This window comes from Hemitrygon akajei, chromosome 17, assembly GCF_048418815.1.
Source record: "Hemitrygon akajei chromosome 17, sHemAka1.3, whole genome shotgun sequence".
NCBI lineage: Eukaryota > Metazoa > Chordata > Chondrichthyes > Myliobatiformes > Dasyatidae > Hemitrygon > Hemitrygon akajei.
Genome location: NC_133140.1, coordinates 28437827 through 28453498, shown reverse-complemented (window position 1 = coordinate 28453498; position 15672 = coordinate 28437827). Strand labels below are relative to the sequence as shown.

The following is a 15672-nucleotide window of genomic DNA, read 5'->3' as shown; positions in this document are numbered from 1 at the left end:
TGTGCAATCACCACCTCCGGCACCTGTGCAATCATCACCGGCACCTGTGCAATCACCACCACCGGCACCTGTGCAATCACCACCACCGGCACCTGTGCAATCACCACCACCGGCACCTGTGCAATCATCACCGGCATCTGTGCAATCACCACCACCGGCACCTGTGTAATCACCACCACCGGCATCTGTGCAATCACCTCCACCGGCACCTGTGCAATCACCACCTCCGGCACCTGTGCAATCACCTCCACCGGCACCTGTGTAATCACCACCACCGGCATCTGTGCAATCACCTCCACCGGCACCTGTGCAATCACCACCTCCGGCACCTGTGCAATCACCTCCACCGGCACCTGTGCAATCACCACCAGCATCTGTGCAATCACCACCACCGGCACCTGTGCAATCACCACCACCGGCACCTGTGCAATCACCACCACCGGCATCTGTGCAATCACCACCACTGGCACCTGTGCAATCACCACCACCGGCACCTGTGCAATCACCACCTCCAGCACCTGTGCAATCACCACCACCAGCACCTGTGCAATCACCACCTCCGGCACCTGTGCAATCACCACCACCAGCACCTGTGCAATCACCACCACCGGCACCTGTGCAATCACCACCACCGGCACCTGTGCAATCACCACCACCGGCATCTGTGCAATCACCACCTCCGGTACCTGTGCAATCACCACCTCCGGCACCTGTGCAATCACCACCACCGGCATCTGTGCAATCACCACCACCGGCATCTGTGCAATCACCACCACCGGCATCTGTGCAATCACCACCTCCCTCTCCTGTGCAATCACCACCACCGGCACCTGTGCAATCACCACCACCGGCACCTGTGCAATCACCACCACCGGCATCTGTGCAATCACCACCTCCCTCTCCTGTGCAATCACCACCACCGGCACCTGTGCAATCACCACCACCGGCATCTGTGCAATCACCACCACCGGCACCTGTGCAATCACCACCACCGGTACCTGTGCAATCACCTCCACCGGCACCTGTGCAATCACCACCTCCGGTACCTGTGCAATCACCACCACCGGCACCTGTGCAATCACCATCTCCGGCACCTGTGCAACCACCACCTCCGGCACCTGTGCAATCACCTCCACCGGCACCTGTGCAATCACCACCTCCGGCACCTGTGCAATCACCTCCACCGGCACCTGTGCAATCACCACCACCGGCACCTGTGCAATCATCACCGGCACCTGTGCAATCACCACCACCGGCACCTGTGCAATCACCACCACCGGCACCTGTGCAATCATCACCGGCACCTGTGCAATCACCACCTCCGGCATCTGTGCAATCACCACCACCGGCACCTGTGCAATCGCAGCCGGAGCTACATAGATCGCAGTGACAGATTCGACCACCTGATAGACCTAACCTGTAAATATACTTGTAAGAAACTTCGCCCCATGGGGACTCTCTTTTAAAACAGAGGGGGAGTGAATGTGGTGAACTACATATACCTGTCTGGACACGCCCCCCCCCCCCCTGCTGACTGCTCCTGTGGCTCCTCCCACTGACCGTGGCTCCTCCCACAGACCCCGGTATAAAGGCGATTGGGGCCTGAGCCCGGCCCTCAGTCTCCAGGATGTAGCATGGTGGTCAATTGCTGCTTGTTCTTTCTTCCAGTCAATAAAAGCCGGATATCTCGCCTCACGTCTCAGAGAGTTATTGATGGTGCATCACATGGTTATTTAGAAAACCAGGAAGTGCATTTAGACAGTTGAGGTATAAAGTTATCAATGGGTATTTTTGTATGTTTCTGTGTTGTCTGCTATTGTGAATGTTGATATTTCTCTTCAAGTATCACTTATTCTTTGCTAAAACTAAGATAAGGCCCTGTGCGGGCCGGAAGAACAAGGTCCAATGATCCCCTGGTGAGACTGGAATTCGAGGCTTACTGTTTGGGGTCCTGTCCGGTGTTTACGGCCTAGTGTTCAGTTATCAATGGTTCCTGGGGTTGATGCTACGATATACCCTCTGCTTTGTTGTTTGTTAATACAAACAGTGTATTTCACGGTATGTTTAATGTATGTAATAAATAAACTTGAATCTTGAATCTTAACTCCCCTTTCATTTGTTTCTATTTCTGACCCTCCTTTCCTTGGTTTTGCACTGGAAACTTCTGTGCTCCAATAAAGGAAAATGGTACCAGTCTATCTACTCAATTTCCAAGGAAGTCTGCAGTGACATTCCCTATTCAGTGTCTTTTATCTCTAAATGACACAGTTATTAACCAACAATTAACATTATTGCGACTTCTGAAATATCTCATCCCTCTGCAATATCATGCCAAATATCATGGATGTCTTTCAGCTGAGTTTTCATGCCTAGGCGGTTCTCTCCATGGAAGTCAAAATCACCTTGACTCAGCTTTCACACCACAGGACCTTTCCAATCTGCTGCTCAGCCCTCCATCAGAGGGGCCACTCAGATGTTGTGTGCCCCATCCAGTACACAAAATAGAGGATCTTGTAGGCAACACGAGTGAATCTGCAGATGCTGGAAATAAATAAAGACACAAAATATTGGCAGAACTCAGCAGGCCAGACAGTATCAATGGGGGGAGGTAGTGACGACATTTCGGGCCAAAACATTGTCATTACCTCCCCCCATAGATGCTGTCTGGCCTGCTAAGTTCTGCCAGCATTTTGTGTTTTTAGAGGATCTTGTAGCACAGTTAGAGATTGGCAGGTATGACATTGTGGGAACCACCGAGTCGTCACTGAAAGAAGATTAATAGGAGCTTAATATCCAAGGATACACGTTGTATGGAAAGGACAGCCAGTTAGGCAGAGGGGTGTGGTGCGCCTCTGGTGGTAAAATACAAAATCAAATTCTAAGAAAGAGGTGACTTAGGATCGGAAGGAATTGAATCATGTGTAGAGTTAAGAAACTGCAAGGGTAAAAAGACTCTGATGTGAGTTATATACAGGTCTTCAAACAGTAGCCAAGATGTGGGCTACAAATTACAATGGGAGATAGAAAAGGCATGCCAGAAGGACAATGTTACAATAATCATGGGGATTTCAATATGCAGGCAGAATGGGAACATCAGGTTGGTTCTGCATCCCAAGAGACAGAACTTGCAGAATGCATATGTGATGGCTTTTTAGAGCAGCTTGTAGTTAAGGGGATCAGCTATTCTGGATTGGGTGTTATGTAATGAGCCAGATTTGGTTAGGGAGCTTAAGGTAAAGGAACCCTTAGGAGACAGCAATCATAATATGATAGAATTCACCCTGCAATGTGAGAGGGAAAAGTTAAGGTCAGATGTGCCAGTTCTGAGTGGAGTAAAACAAATTAAGAGGCATGGGAGAGGAACTGGCTAAAGGTGATTGGAAGGGGTCACTAGCAAGGGTGATGGCAGAGCAGCAAGGGCTGGAACTTCCAGGCGCAATTCCGAAGGTGCAGGATAGATACATCCCAAAGAAGTAGTATTCTAAAGTCAGGATGACATAGCTGTGGCTGACGAGAACAGTCAAAGCCAACAAAGAGGCAAAAGAGACGGTACATAATAGAACAAAAATTTGTGGGAAGTTAGAGGATTGGGAAAAAATTTTAACCAACAGAAGGCAACTAAAAAAGTCATGGGGGTGGGGGGAAATGAAATATGAAGGTATGCTATCCAATAAAATCAAAAGAGGCCTCTAAAATATATTTCAGATATATGAAGAGTAAAGGAGAGGTGAGAGTAGATTTTGGACTGCTGAAAAATGATGCTGGAGAGGTAGTAAAGAGGGATAAGAAAAGTGGCGGACAAACTGAATGAGTAATTTGTATCAGTCTTCACTTGAGGAAGATACTAGCAGTATGCCAGAAGTTCGAGAGTGTCAAGGGGCAGAAGTGAGATCAGTTGCTTTTGCTTGGGAAACTGGAAGGTCTGAAGGTAGATAGGCCACCTGGATCAGATAGACTACTGCCCAGGTTTCTGAAGGAGGTAGCTCAAAAGATTGTTGGAGTATTAGTAAAGATCTTAGATTCTGGCCCATGTTTCCAAGGAATGGAAAATTGCAATTGTCGCTCCACCCACTCTTCAAGACGGGGGAGGCAGAAGAAAGGAAATGATAAGCCAGTTAGCCAGACCTCAGTGGTTTTGAAGATGTTGGAGTTGATTGTAAAGGATGAGGTTTTGGGGTACTTGGTGGAACATGATAAAATAGGCCAAAGTCAGCATGGTTTCCTTCAGGGAAAATCTTACCTGACAGATTTGATTGAATTCTTTGAGGAAATAACAATCAAGGTAGACAAAGAAGAATCAGTGGATGTGTGTACTTGAATTTTCAGAAGGCTTTTGACAAGATGCTGCACATGAGGTTGCTTAGTAAAATAAGAGCCCATGGTATTACAGGAAAGATACAAGTATAATGTAATGGGTGACGAATATCACATAATGTTCATAATACAAACAGTTCTGAATAATTCACAAGCACCATCATTGAGTTCTTTTAAGAGACTGTGTCTAACATAATGAAGTTAGAGTAAATGACTGTTTTTTTGGTTTGCTTGTAATGGTAATAAAGGGCTGTGGCTTTTGTTAAGCAGGTAAAAGAGCTCTCACATGTTCTGTTTACAAAATACTACATTGGTGACCTCAGCGCTGTCATATGATTCCCGAGTTACTCAATGGCATGCCGACGATGCTGGAGTTCTGGGAGCAGCACACTACCGCGTGGTTTGCACAAGTGGAAGCCCGGTTCTTGCTGCAAGAGATCATCCCTCTGTCGTAGCATTGCGAAGCAGTTCCACTGTGGCCAGAGTGGTGAGTGTGCTGGATGGCCTGCCTGCACGTGATCACTCTGAAAACTCGCCTCTTACAGACTTCCCGACTTTCTGAGTCTGAGCGCGCCAACCAGTTGCTCTCCTTGCCCAGCCTGGGTGGTACTAGGCCTTCAGAACGAATGATCCACATGCTATCGCTCCTGGGTCGTCATCATCCTTGCTTTATTTTTAAAGAACTCTTTATGCAACAAATGCCTGATCAAGTTCGCACAGCCCTTGCAAATACTCTTGTGAAGGACTAAAGCGAGCTTGCTAAAATGGCCGATAGTCTACACGAGGTAGAAGTGCCTCATTCTTCCTCCTTTGCCTGACTCAATAAGCACTATCAGCAGAGACTCCGGTGTACGCACACCTGCGGTTCCGAACGAGACAATGCCGGGTCTATGTTTTTACCACACGTGCTCTGGCACTAACAGCAAGAAGTGCCAGCTGCCATGTGACTTTGACAGTGCCAGCGTATTGGGACATCGGAGATCTGTGAACACAGTGGGTTCTAGGTGCCAGGGTCATCTTCTGTTCTTTACCAACACACCTCCAGTGTGACAAAGATGCGTGTGCTGCCAGCATTGCCCATTGATTATAAGGCAGACAGTGATGGACACTGGCTGGAGGCTCTGTCTAGGGCATGCACCACCTCCTGCTTTCACTCGCCGGCTGGGCGAAATCGCAAACCTCACCAAGCCCACGTTTTCTACTACAGGCACAGAGCATGGGGTCGAGCACCACCTTTTCACAACTAGCTCGGCAGTCCACACGCGTCCCCATAAACTGGACTCAGAAAAACTGGCCAGCACGAAGGCTGAGTTTGCCTGCATGGAAATGCTTAGCATTATACACAGCTCAAATAGTCCTGGGACTTCACCCCTGCACATGGTCCCTAAGCCCGACAGTGGTTGCTAGCCATGCAGTGATTCATGTTGCTTTAACGAGGCCACCACCTCCCATCGTTCCCTGGTCCCACATATTCAAGACTTTTCAGTACATTTAGCCAGAAATATATATTTTTTCTCTAAAAGGACAGTCAGGGGCCACCATCAGGTTCCTGTGTGTGCTGAGGATTTACCCAAGAGTGGGATTATGACGCTGCTTGGCCTGTTTGAGTTTCTGTGCATGCTATTTGGGACTGAAATAGGGTTGACTCTGCTGACATGACATGTGACTCAGAGATCCAGGCTGATAGGACAGCAGAAACGGGCTTGTGGATGGCTGATACCAAGTTTGGACAGTTTCTCTCCTGTGCAATGTTTCAACCGGTCAACCCATAGTGCCTGTAACCTGGGGATGAATGTTTTTAATTCTATTAATGGCTTCTCGCATCCGGGCAGGAAGGCTTCACAGAAACTTGATGCTTTAAAGTTTGTGTGGCACAGCCTCAGAAAGGATGTGTGAGATTGGAGTGCAGCCCACATTGTGTGTCAGTGGATGAAAATTAACTGTCACGTTCAGGCACCATCGGCAACTTTTGAGGACCCCGAGCGACAGTTTCACCACGTCAGTGTTGGCCTGGTTGATCTTCTACTGCAGTTTCACATTACTATGGTGGACCATACCACCAGATGGCCAGAGGTTGTGTCTCGATCTCTAGTGTTGACAACGGCTGCAGATTTGGCTCAGGCCTTCATCAATACCTGGGTCATCAGCACCCATCTGGCATTTCTTCCAAGTGCAGTCCCCAATTCACGATGGACTTCTGGGCAGCAGTGGCCCAGGCCTTGGTGTTAAATTGCATTACACTGTGGCATATCACCCCCAGTCCAACGGCCTGTGAGTGGTTTCACTCTTCCTGAAAGTCTGCTCGGATGGCCTCATTGACAGACAAGTGTTTGCATGATCGTCTCCCGTGGGTCCTGCTGGGGCTCAAAATGGCTCCAAAACAGGACCTGCAGTCCTCCACAGTTAAGTTGGTGCCAATTGATTTCATTGCTGATGCCAAAACCGCCTGGCTGGTGTCTCAGCAGCATTCTACCCTTCTCAGTAAACTCAATTCCCATCATGGCGTACAGCACCCTCGGGTTCCAGTTCATCTACGTCCTACCTTGTTTGGTTTTTCCACCATAACGTACAGCAACGTCCCCTTAAGCCCCACTATGATCGCCTGTTCTTCATCCTGGACTAAGGCGAGAAGACTTTAATTGTAGAAAGGAGGAGTAAACCTGAATGTCTCTCTGTAGAGTGCCTTAAACTGGCCCATCAAACCTGGCCGGTTTCACTACTGTAACTCCCTGCATCTCGACATGGCCATGTGCATGTCGGCCCACCCCTGGACGCTCCAGAGGCATCTGCTGTTACTTCAACTAAGGCTCATAGGACCTGAGCTGGGGACAAGCTTCACACTCACTTTGCCCATTCTGGTGATTTGAGGGTGGGGGGTGGGGTGCCTGAGTAGGATAACACAATCTGAGGAAGTGCCTAGCCATGCACTTTGGTAGAAGAAATGAAAGCACAGGCTATTTTGTAAATGGGGAGAAAATTCGAAAATCAGGTGTGCAAAGGGACTTGGGAGTCCTCGTGCAGAACTCCCCAGGGTTAATTTGCAGGGTGAGGAAGGGAACTGCGATGTTAGCATTCATTTCGAGAGAACCTGAATGTGAAAACAAGGATGCAATGCCAAGGCTTTATTACGCACTGGTGAGGCATCTCTCGGGGTATTGCGAACAGCTCCAGGTCCTTATTTAAGAAAGGGAGTGCTGATATTGGAGAGAGCTCAGAGAGGGCTCACGAGAATAATTCCGGGAATCAAAGGGCCATCATATGAGGAACGAGATGAGAAAATCTGCAGATGCTGGAAATCTGAGCAACACACACAGAATGCTGGAGAAACTCAGCAGGCCAGGCAGATCTATGGAAAAGAGGAAACAGTCGATGTTTTGGGCCGAGGCACTTCACCAGGATTGGGAAAAAAAATTGAGAAGTTGGTGAGAAGCCCTTTGCTTCTTGCTCTAACTTCTCATCTTTTTCCCCCCAGTCCTGATGAAGGGTCTCAGCCCAAAACATTGACTGTTTATTCTTTTCCACAGATGCTGCCTGACCTGCTGAGTTCCTCCAACATTTTATGTGTGTTGATCGTATAAGGAGAGTTTGATGGCTCTGTGCTGCACTTGTGGGAATCCAGAAGAATGGGGGGGGGTCTCACTATTGAATGTCGAAAGGCCTTGACAGAGGGGGAGTTCAGGACCAGAGGGCGCAGCCTCAGAACAGAGGGATGTCCACAGAATGGAGATGAAGAATTTCTTTAGCCAGACGATGGTGGATTTGTGGAATTCATTGCCACAGGCAGCTGTGGAGGCCAAGTTACTGGGTGTTTCAGGTGGAGGTTGATAGGTTCTTGATTGGTCAGAGCATGACTGGATATGGAGAGAAAGCAGAAGACTGGGGTTGAGAGAGAAATGGAACAGCCACGATGGGCCAAATAGCCCAACTCTGCTCCTATAACTTAGTCTTATAAACTTGGCATGACTTCTCTTTGTTATCTGGTCTCCACTTACCACAGGCACTTCCTTTCTTCTCCCCATCCTTTGGAAATTAAAACACTGTAGTTTTCTAACTTTTAAAGGTCATCTACCTGAAATGTTAAATGTTTCCCTCACCACAAATGCTGCCTAACCTGCTGTGTATTCACAGCATTTTCTGTTTTGATTTCAGATATCCAACAGATTTTTACTTTTTCATGACTTCATTGAGGAGCAGCTGGCACCTCATGTGCCAGCATTACTGTCAGTGTGTTAACTGGATTCTGATGAAATCCTCCTTTATATTTACTCAGCCTTTAGTAAACCATCAGCTTGTCGTTTAAATGTGTTTCTATGTCCCCCTACCCACTCCCAGCATCAGTAATTTACATTTCATACTTGAATTGAACCAGCTCCTCATGTTACCCTATTTTGTTCCATCTTCTGCCCACAAGCCTCCTCTGATCTACGGCCAATGTATTTCTACTTCGTTCTGGTGGTTCTTTATTAAAACGCTGATGCTTTATTCAAGAGCTTTGGTATATGTCCCTTCTGCTTGCTAGAGCAAACTTCCCTTAATCAAGCTTCCTGCATAACTAGTTATCAGCAATCATCTGGATCCTACATCTATCAACATGGGGCATGTGTCATTCACCAAAAGAAAACACTCCTGACCAATTTTGCTTTTTATTTAATCTTAATTTGGTATCAATTTGAGACAGAATAAATGATTACAGTGTAACAATAAAAACATTTGAACGACTTGCATTGACAACACTCAACAGGGCAAACCTCGCAGGTCACTGTTGGCAGATCCTTTCAGCCAAGTTTAGATAAATCTTGGAATTGCATGCACACATTTTCCGTCACAAAGCTGAAAGTCACTAAGTGACAGATGGAACACCACTCGGAATTCAGTGACGGATCCCAGCCTTAATGGAATTCCCAGCATGATACTGATAATCGCTCGTACTCTTATGCCAGGTTGCATTTACCATTGGATTCATGAATCCGTTCATTACAATGATAATTCTAGTCTGCACGTTGGGAGGCAAAATGGAAGTAATATTTGAAGTCAACTTCTAATTATTTTTTAATATTTTGACTTTTTTTTGAATTTTTCCTATCATTTATATCAATTTTAATAGTTATGAAGTACCTCTGTGAGCAGTTAATAGTTTGACAGCTTAGATGGGATGAAACTTTGCCTCCAACTCTGCTTTTTGTCAAAGCCTCTGATACAGGGCCTCCATAATTGATTGTCTGAATCTATTATACAGACCTCCCTACTTGACCCATGGTTAGTAAGATCAGCCACTGCATCTGCAGAATCTGTGTTTTTGATTTATTAAGTGATGCTTCATATAGCTTGAACATTGATTAGTTGACTGTATTAGAATTATTACTTTATAAAGTCATTAACTTGTAATATAGTAAACCTCTAATTAAAAGTGGTGCTCTCTTTTCACAGTGTCTGCTCTTTCATGCTAGTCTTGTATGTCCAGCTCACATTTTTATTTTCAAGTCCTTAAAATCACAGATACAAAACATGTATAGTTTTACTGTTCATTTGCCACATACATTCAAATTTGTTGTGTCAACTATTGCGAACGTATTTAGATCAAGTGATAAAGTGTTATTGACAGTAGAATGTCAAAACATTTTGCTGATTTCCTCGGACTAAGAGAACAGGAGGGCGTAAATCCTGTGAAAGTGTCTCCAGCCAGGCCATGTACAGTGCACTTGGGGTTTTCCCCTTTCTTGCGATCGGCATGGTACTGAAAGAATAATAAACAACCACTCAGTATCACACATAGCCAATAATTCAAAAGATAAATGCACTTTTTGGGAATTCCAGGACTAATAACTTAGCCAGAGGCAATGTTGTTAAAGTAACTTAAACAGAGTTTCACCAGGACTTTTAAATTTCTTTTATGTGTATCTGAAATTTCTCCTACAATTTTCAAGAACTCCTCTGTGGTTCTACATGCAACCACATTGAACGGATGAAGAGGTGAGAAGTGACAGGGAAGATATGCTCTACCAATGATTTTTCCAGTGGTTAATTCCAGTCCAAGTAGGAGACATCACAAATGTGTCTTGGTCTGACACTCACGGGGGTAGATAGCTCAACAGATCAATTTGATAGAGGTTGCAAAAAAGAAAAAGAAAATCAAATCTTAGCTCAGGGCACAGGCAAAGTGCAGCAAATGAAAGAAAAAACTAATGTCACCTCATCACTAAAATCTAATCAGGTTCCAGCTGTTAGTAAACTAATTTAAAATTTCCTGTCACTTTAATTCTATATTCAAATTAAAGATTATATACACTATGTTGAATAACACCACAAAAGATATGTTTAAAAAAACAAGCTTCTATATATAACCTATCTTATGTGAATTTACATGTTTGTGCAGTTTTCATGAATTTATGCTTCTACATTACAGATTCATAAAATATGAATATATTTTTGAGAGAACACTTTTTTTTAAAAAAAGCATGATAAAATAGTACAATTATCACGTAGAACTAGCTCAGTGGAACAGCTGACTGAATAATGGAACTGAAGAGACATAATTTAAATGATTAACATAGTCCTCCACTAATCAGGTCAGATTAACCTTGTGATATAATTCTACTTCCTACCACAATGTGTATATTTGCTAACCAATATTAAAGAAAATTGATGTATTTTCTTTTTACTGAAAGGAATATTTTGCTCAGATATTCTACACTCAATCCACAAAATGTACTGACTTGAAATGTGGGATAAGGTGGCGTCAAGAACCACAATGGCGTCTTAACAAATCCCTGATTGAATCATGACAGCAGCTGCCTTGAAGCCAAGGTAACCAGAAATAGCAGATGTCCATTCTGACATTTAAATATACACTTTCTTTGAGATACAAAAAACAATCAATATGTCTGTAACTATGTTATAAATAAAAATTAGGAATAGGCTTCAAATAACTTGAAGGTGGACTACAAGGTTTCTAGCAGGATTCTCAGCAGTGTGGAGAAACTGAGGAATCTTGGGTCAACATCCATAGATCCCTCAAAGTTAATAGGATGGTTAAGAAGGTGTGTTGCCCATCATTAGTCAGGGGATTGAGTTCAGGAGCTGTGAGGTAACATTGTAGTTTATAAAACTCTGCTTAGACCACATTGAATATTCCGTTCAGTTCTGGTCACTTCATATGGAAGCATTAGAGAGTATGCAGAGGATTGTTACTAGGATGCTACCTGAATTAAAAATCTTATCGTATGAGGAAAGGGTGAACAAGCTGGGGCTTTCGGAGTTGACCTGATAGATGTACATGAGATCAGAGGAACAGATAGAGTGGACGGACAGCCAACACTTTTTTCCTGGGCTGGGCCAATGGCTAACACAAGAGGACACACGTTTAAGGTGATTGGAGGAAAGTATAAGGGGGGTATCGGAGAGAGTTTGTTTTTCCACAGAGGGTGGTGAGTACATGGAACGCACTGCTGTGGGTGGTGGTGGAGGCAGATACACTAGGGCCGTTTAAGAGATTCTTAGATACGCACGTGGATGAAAGGAAAATGTAGGATTATGTGGCGGAAAGGTTAGACAGATCTTGGAGTAGGTTAAAAGATTGAATAACATCATGGGTTGAAGCACCTGTATGGTTCTGTGCTCCAGTATTTTTCTGCCCTTTTCTCCATGCATCGAACATAGTTGTAATATAAATGTAATATAACCAGTGTTTTGTACTAAACCATTCTTACAGAAAAAGCTGGCAGCATATTTAAAATTATGAGGGGGATAGATAGAGTTGACGTGGATAGGCTTTTTCCATTGAGAGTAGGGGAGATTCAATCAAGAGGACATGAGTTGAGAGTTGGGGGGCAAAAGTTTAAGGGTAACACGAGGGGGAATTTCTTTTCTCAGAGAGTGGTAGCTGTGTGGAACAAGCTTCCAGTAGAAGTGGTAGAGGCAGGTTCGGTATTGTCATTTAAAGTAAAATTGGATAGGTATATGGACAGGAAAGGAATGGAGGGTTATGGGCTGAGTGCGGGCCAGTGGGACTAGGTGAGAGTAAGCGTTCGGCACGGACTAGAAGGGCCGAGATGGCCTGTTTCCGTGCTGTAATTGTTATATGGTTATAAAGAGGAAGGGATTATAACCCGGGGTTTGTATGGAGTAGCTTTCATACTTACATGACTATCAGTGCAGCATCACGGGAGTAATCCAGTAAGATCTCATTCAGTTTCACTTGTCGGAGTGACTGCACCAAGAAACAATCACGTCACTAAAGCAGACTTCATTTGCATCCTCCCTAAACATGCTTCAGATATTTTAATTCTACGTCTACTGCTAAGCAGGTCTATAAACCAGTGCACCAAATATGCTAAAAATTGGAGCAATTACTGGTCGTGCACAAAAATCCTATTGCTGAATTGATTTGCTAGACTTGATAGCCAATTATACCATTAAAGACTAAAACACAATGAGAAGCCTTTTTTAAAATCCAAAATTCTTCACCCAAATATCCATCCACATTTGCAATACAAGCATCACCATAAATCAGGCAATTGGTACAGGATCAGAACAAATGGCATGCCATATGATAGCAGAGGGATATGGGTTTTGAGTTTCCATATCAATAGCAATCTAACTATAGGAGAACTTTGATAATCCAGTGTCTGATTGTTTGGAAATTGAGATGGTTTGGCACCTGGTTTATTGATTATTCTAGAGTATGTGCGAGGTGTGCAGTTGGAATCAGGGTCGGAAGCACTGAATGAAGGAGGCAGTGGGGGGGAGGGCTTATGCCTATAGGCCAGGCCTGGAGGGCTGGCATTACAATTCAACTAGTCTGAAGAGCTGAAATGTACAAACTGAAACTCAGCATGTTCCATTTCCTGAGCAACACACAAAATGCTAGAGGAACTGAGTAATCCAGGGAGCATCTGTGGAACTGAATAAACAGTTGATGTTTCGGTTGAATTCCTTCATAGAGTCATAGAGAAGTACAGCACAAAAACAGGCCTTTTGCTCCACCTAGTCAATGCTAAACCTATTTAAACTGCCTACTACCATCGACCTGCACTGGGACCATAGCCCTCCATACCTTTACCATCCATGTACTTATCCAAACTTCCCTTAAAATGTTGAAATTGAGCTCACAAACTTTCTAGCACCACTGCACCCGCGATGTCACTTTCAATGAATTATGGAAGGGTACCTCCAGTACCCCTTGCTCTACCACACCTTTGCTCTATCAGTGCCCTACCGTCCATGATGTAAGACCTACCCTGGTTGGTCCTACTGAAGTTCAAGACCTAGCATCTGTCTGCATTGAATTCCATCTGCCAGTTTTCCAGCTGACACAGAACACTACGATAGCCTTCCTCACTGTACACTACACCTTCAGTCTTGGTGTCATTTGCCACTTGCTGATGCCGTTGACCACATGGTCATCCAGATCATTGATATAGATGACAATCAGCAAAGCACCCAGCACTGATTCCTGTGGCACATTATTAGTCACAGGCCTCCAGTCAGAGAGGCAACCATCCACTACCACTCTCTGGCTTTCCCCACAAAGCCAAAGTCTAATCCAATTCACTGTCGCATCCTGAATGCTGAGTGACTGAACCTTCTTGGCCAGTCTCCCATGCAGGACCTTGTCCAATGCCTTACCTAGGTCCATGTAGACAATATCCACTGACTTGCCTTCCTCACTTTCCTGGTAATTTCCTCAAAAAATTCTACAAGATTGGTTAGATATGTCCCACCATGCACAAATCTATGCTGTCCTTAATCAGTCCATATCTGTCCAAATACTCATATATCTGGTCCTTTAGAACACCTTCCAATAACTTTCTCGCCACTGATGTCAGGCTCATTGGCCTATAATTTCCTGGCTTCTGTTTAAAGCTTTTTTTAAAAAAAACAGTGCAACAACATTGGCTATCCGCCAATTCTCTGGTACCTCTCCTATCGCTGAGGATGATTTAAACACCTCTGCCAGGGCTCTGGCAATTTCTGCACTTGCCTCCCATGGGTCTGAGGGAACACCTTGTCAGGCCCTGGGGCTTTATCCACCCTGATTTGCCTCAGGGTAGCAAACACCTCCTCCTCCATGAAGTTGATGCCACTTTGCCTCACTTTTATAGACACCGTGTCCATCTCCTGAGTAAATACGGATGCAACAAATTTATTTAAGATCTCCCCCTCCCCCATCTGTTTTGATTCCACACATGGATTACCATTCTGGTCTTCCAGAGCACCAATTTCGTTCCTTGCAATCCTTTTGCTCTTAACATATCTGTGGAATCCCTTAGGATTCTCCTTCTCCTTGGCTGCTGAGGCAACTTCATGCCTTCTTTTAGCCTTTCTGATTTCTTTAAGTGGTCTCTTGCATTTCCTGTACAACATAAGCACCTCATTTGTTCCTACTTGCCTACACCTGCCAAGCTCCTCTTTTTTTTTAACCAGGGCCTCAATATCTCTTGAAAACCAAGGATCCCTACACATGTTATCTTTATCTTTTATTCTGACAGACACATACAAGCTTTGTGCTCTCAAAATTTCACCTTTGAAGGCCTCCCACTTACCAAGTACACCTTTGCCAGAAAACAGCCTGTCCCATTCACACTTGCCAGATCCTTTCTGATACCATCAAAACTGGACTTCCTCCAATTTAGAATCTCAACCCGCTGACCAGACCTATCTTCCTGCAACTAATGCTTTGTGGTCACTGGATGCAAAGCGTTCCCATACTCAGACTTCTGTCACATACCCTGTCTCATTCCCCAATAGATCCAGTATCACACACTCTCTACGTACTGATGAAGGAAACTTTCCTGAATACATTTGACAAACTCAATCCTATCTGGTCGTTTTACAGCATGGGACTCCCAGTTAATACGTGGAAAGTTAAAATCACCAACCAACACAACGTTATGGTTGTTGCAAAAGTCTGCGATCTCTACAAATTTGTTCCTCCATATCCCTAGGGCATTTGGGTGTTTGTAATATAAAGCCATTAAAGTGGTCATACCTTTCTTATTTCTCAGTTCCACCCATAATGACACACTAGATGAATTCTCCAGTCTGAGCACTGCCATGACAATTTCCCTGATTAGTAACGCCACCCATCCTCCTTTAATCCCTCCTGCTCTGTCACGTCTAAAACAACAGAACCCCAAACTACTGAGCTGCTAGTCCTATTCCTCCTGCAACCAAGCCTCACTAACAGCTACAACATCATTCCAGGTGCTGATCCATGCTCTGAGCTCATCTGGACTCATTCATCAGGGCTGGAAAGGAAGGGGGAAGACACCACAATAAAAAAGGTGGAGGGAGGAGGGAGGGGAAGGAGGACAATGTGATGGGTGAGGCCAAGTGGATGAGAAAGGTAAACCCACATAT

General features: G+C 44.8%; 1 protein-coding gene across 3 annotated transcripts in view; it reads right to left on the bottom strand.

Annotated features, from left to right (window-relative positions):
• Nucleotides 1-8943: 8943 nt before the first annotated feature.
• Nucleotides 8944-15672, bottom strand: part of slc12a3 (solute carrier family 12 member 3) — a 68542-nt gene continuing 61813 nt past the window's right edge. For all 3 annotated transcript variants that reach the window (XM_073069829.1, XM_073069830.1, XM_073069831.1), the window contains exons 24-25: nucleotides 12453-12520; nucleotides 8944-10048 (exon numbers count right to left, since the gene is read on the bottom strand). In XM_073069829.1, coding sequence (XP_072925930.1) covers nucleotides 9907-10048; nucleotides 12453-12520 — 210 coding nt within the window. In that variant the 3' untranslated portion in view covers nucleotides 8944-9906. The remainder of the gene's footprint in view (nucleotides 10049-12452; nucleotides 12521-15672) is intronic.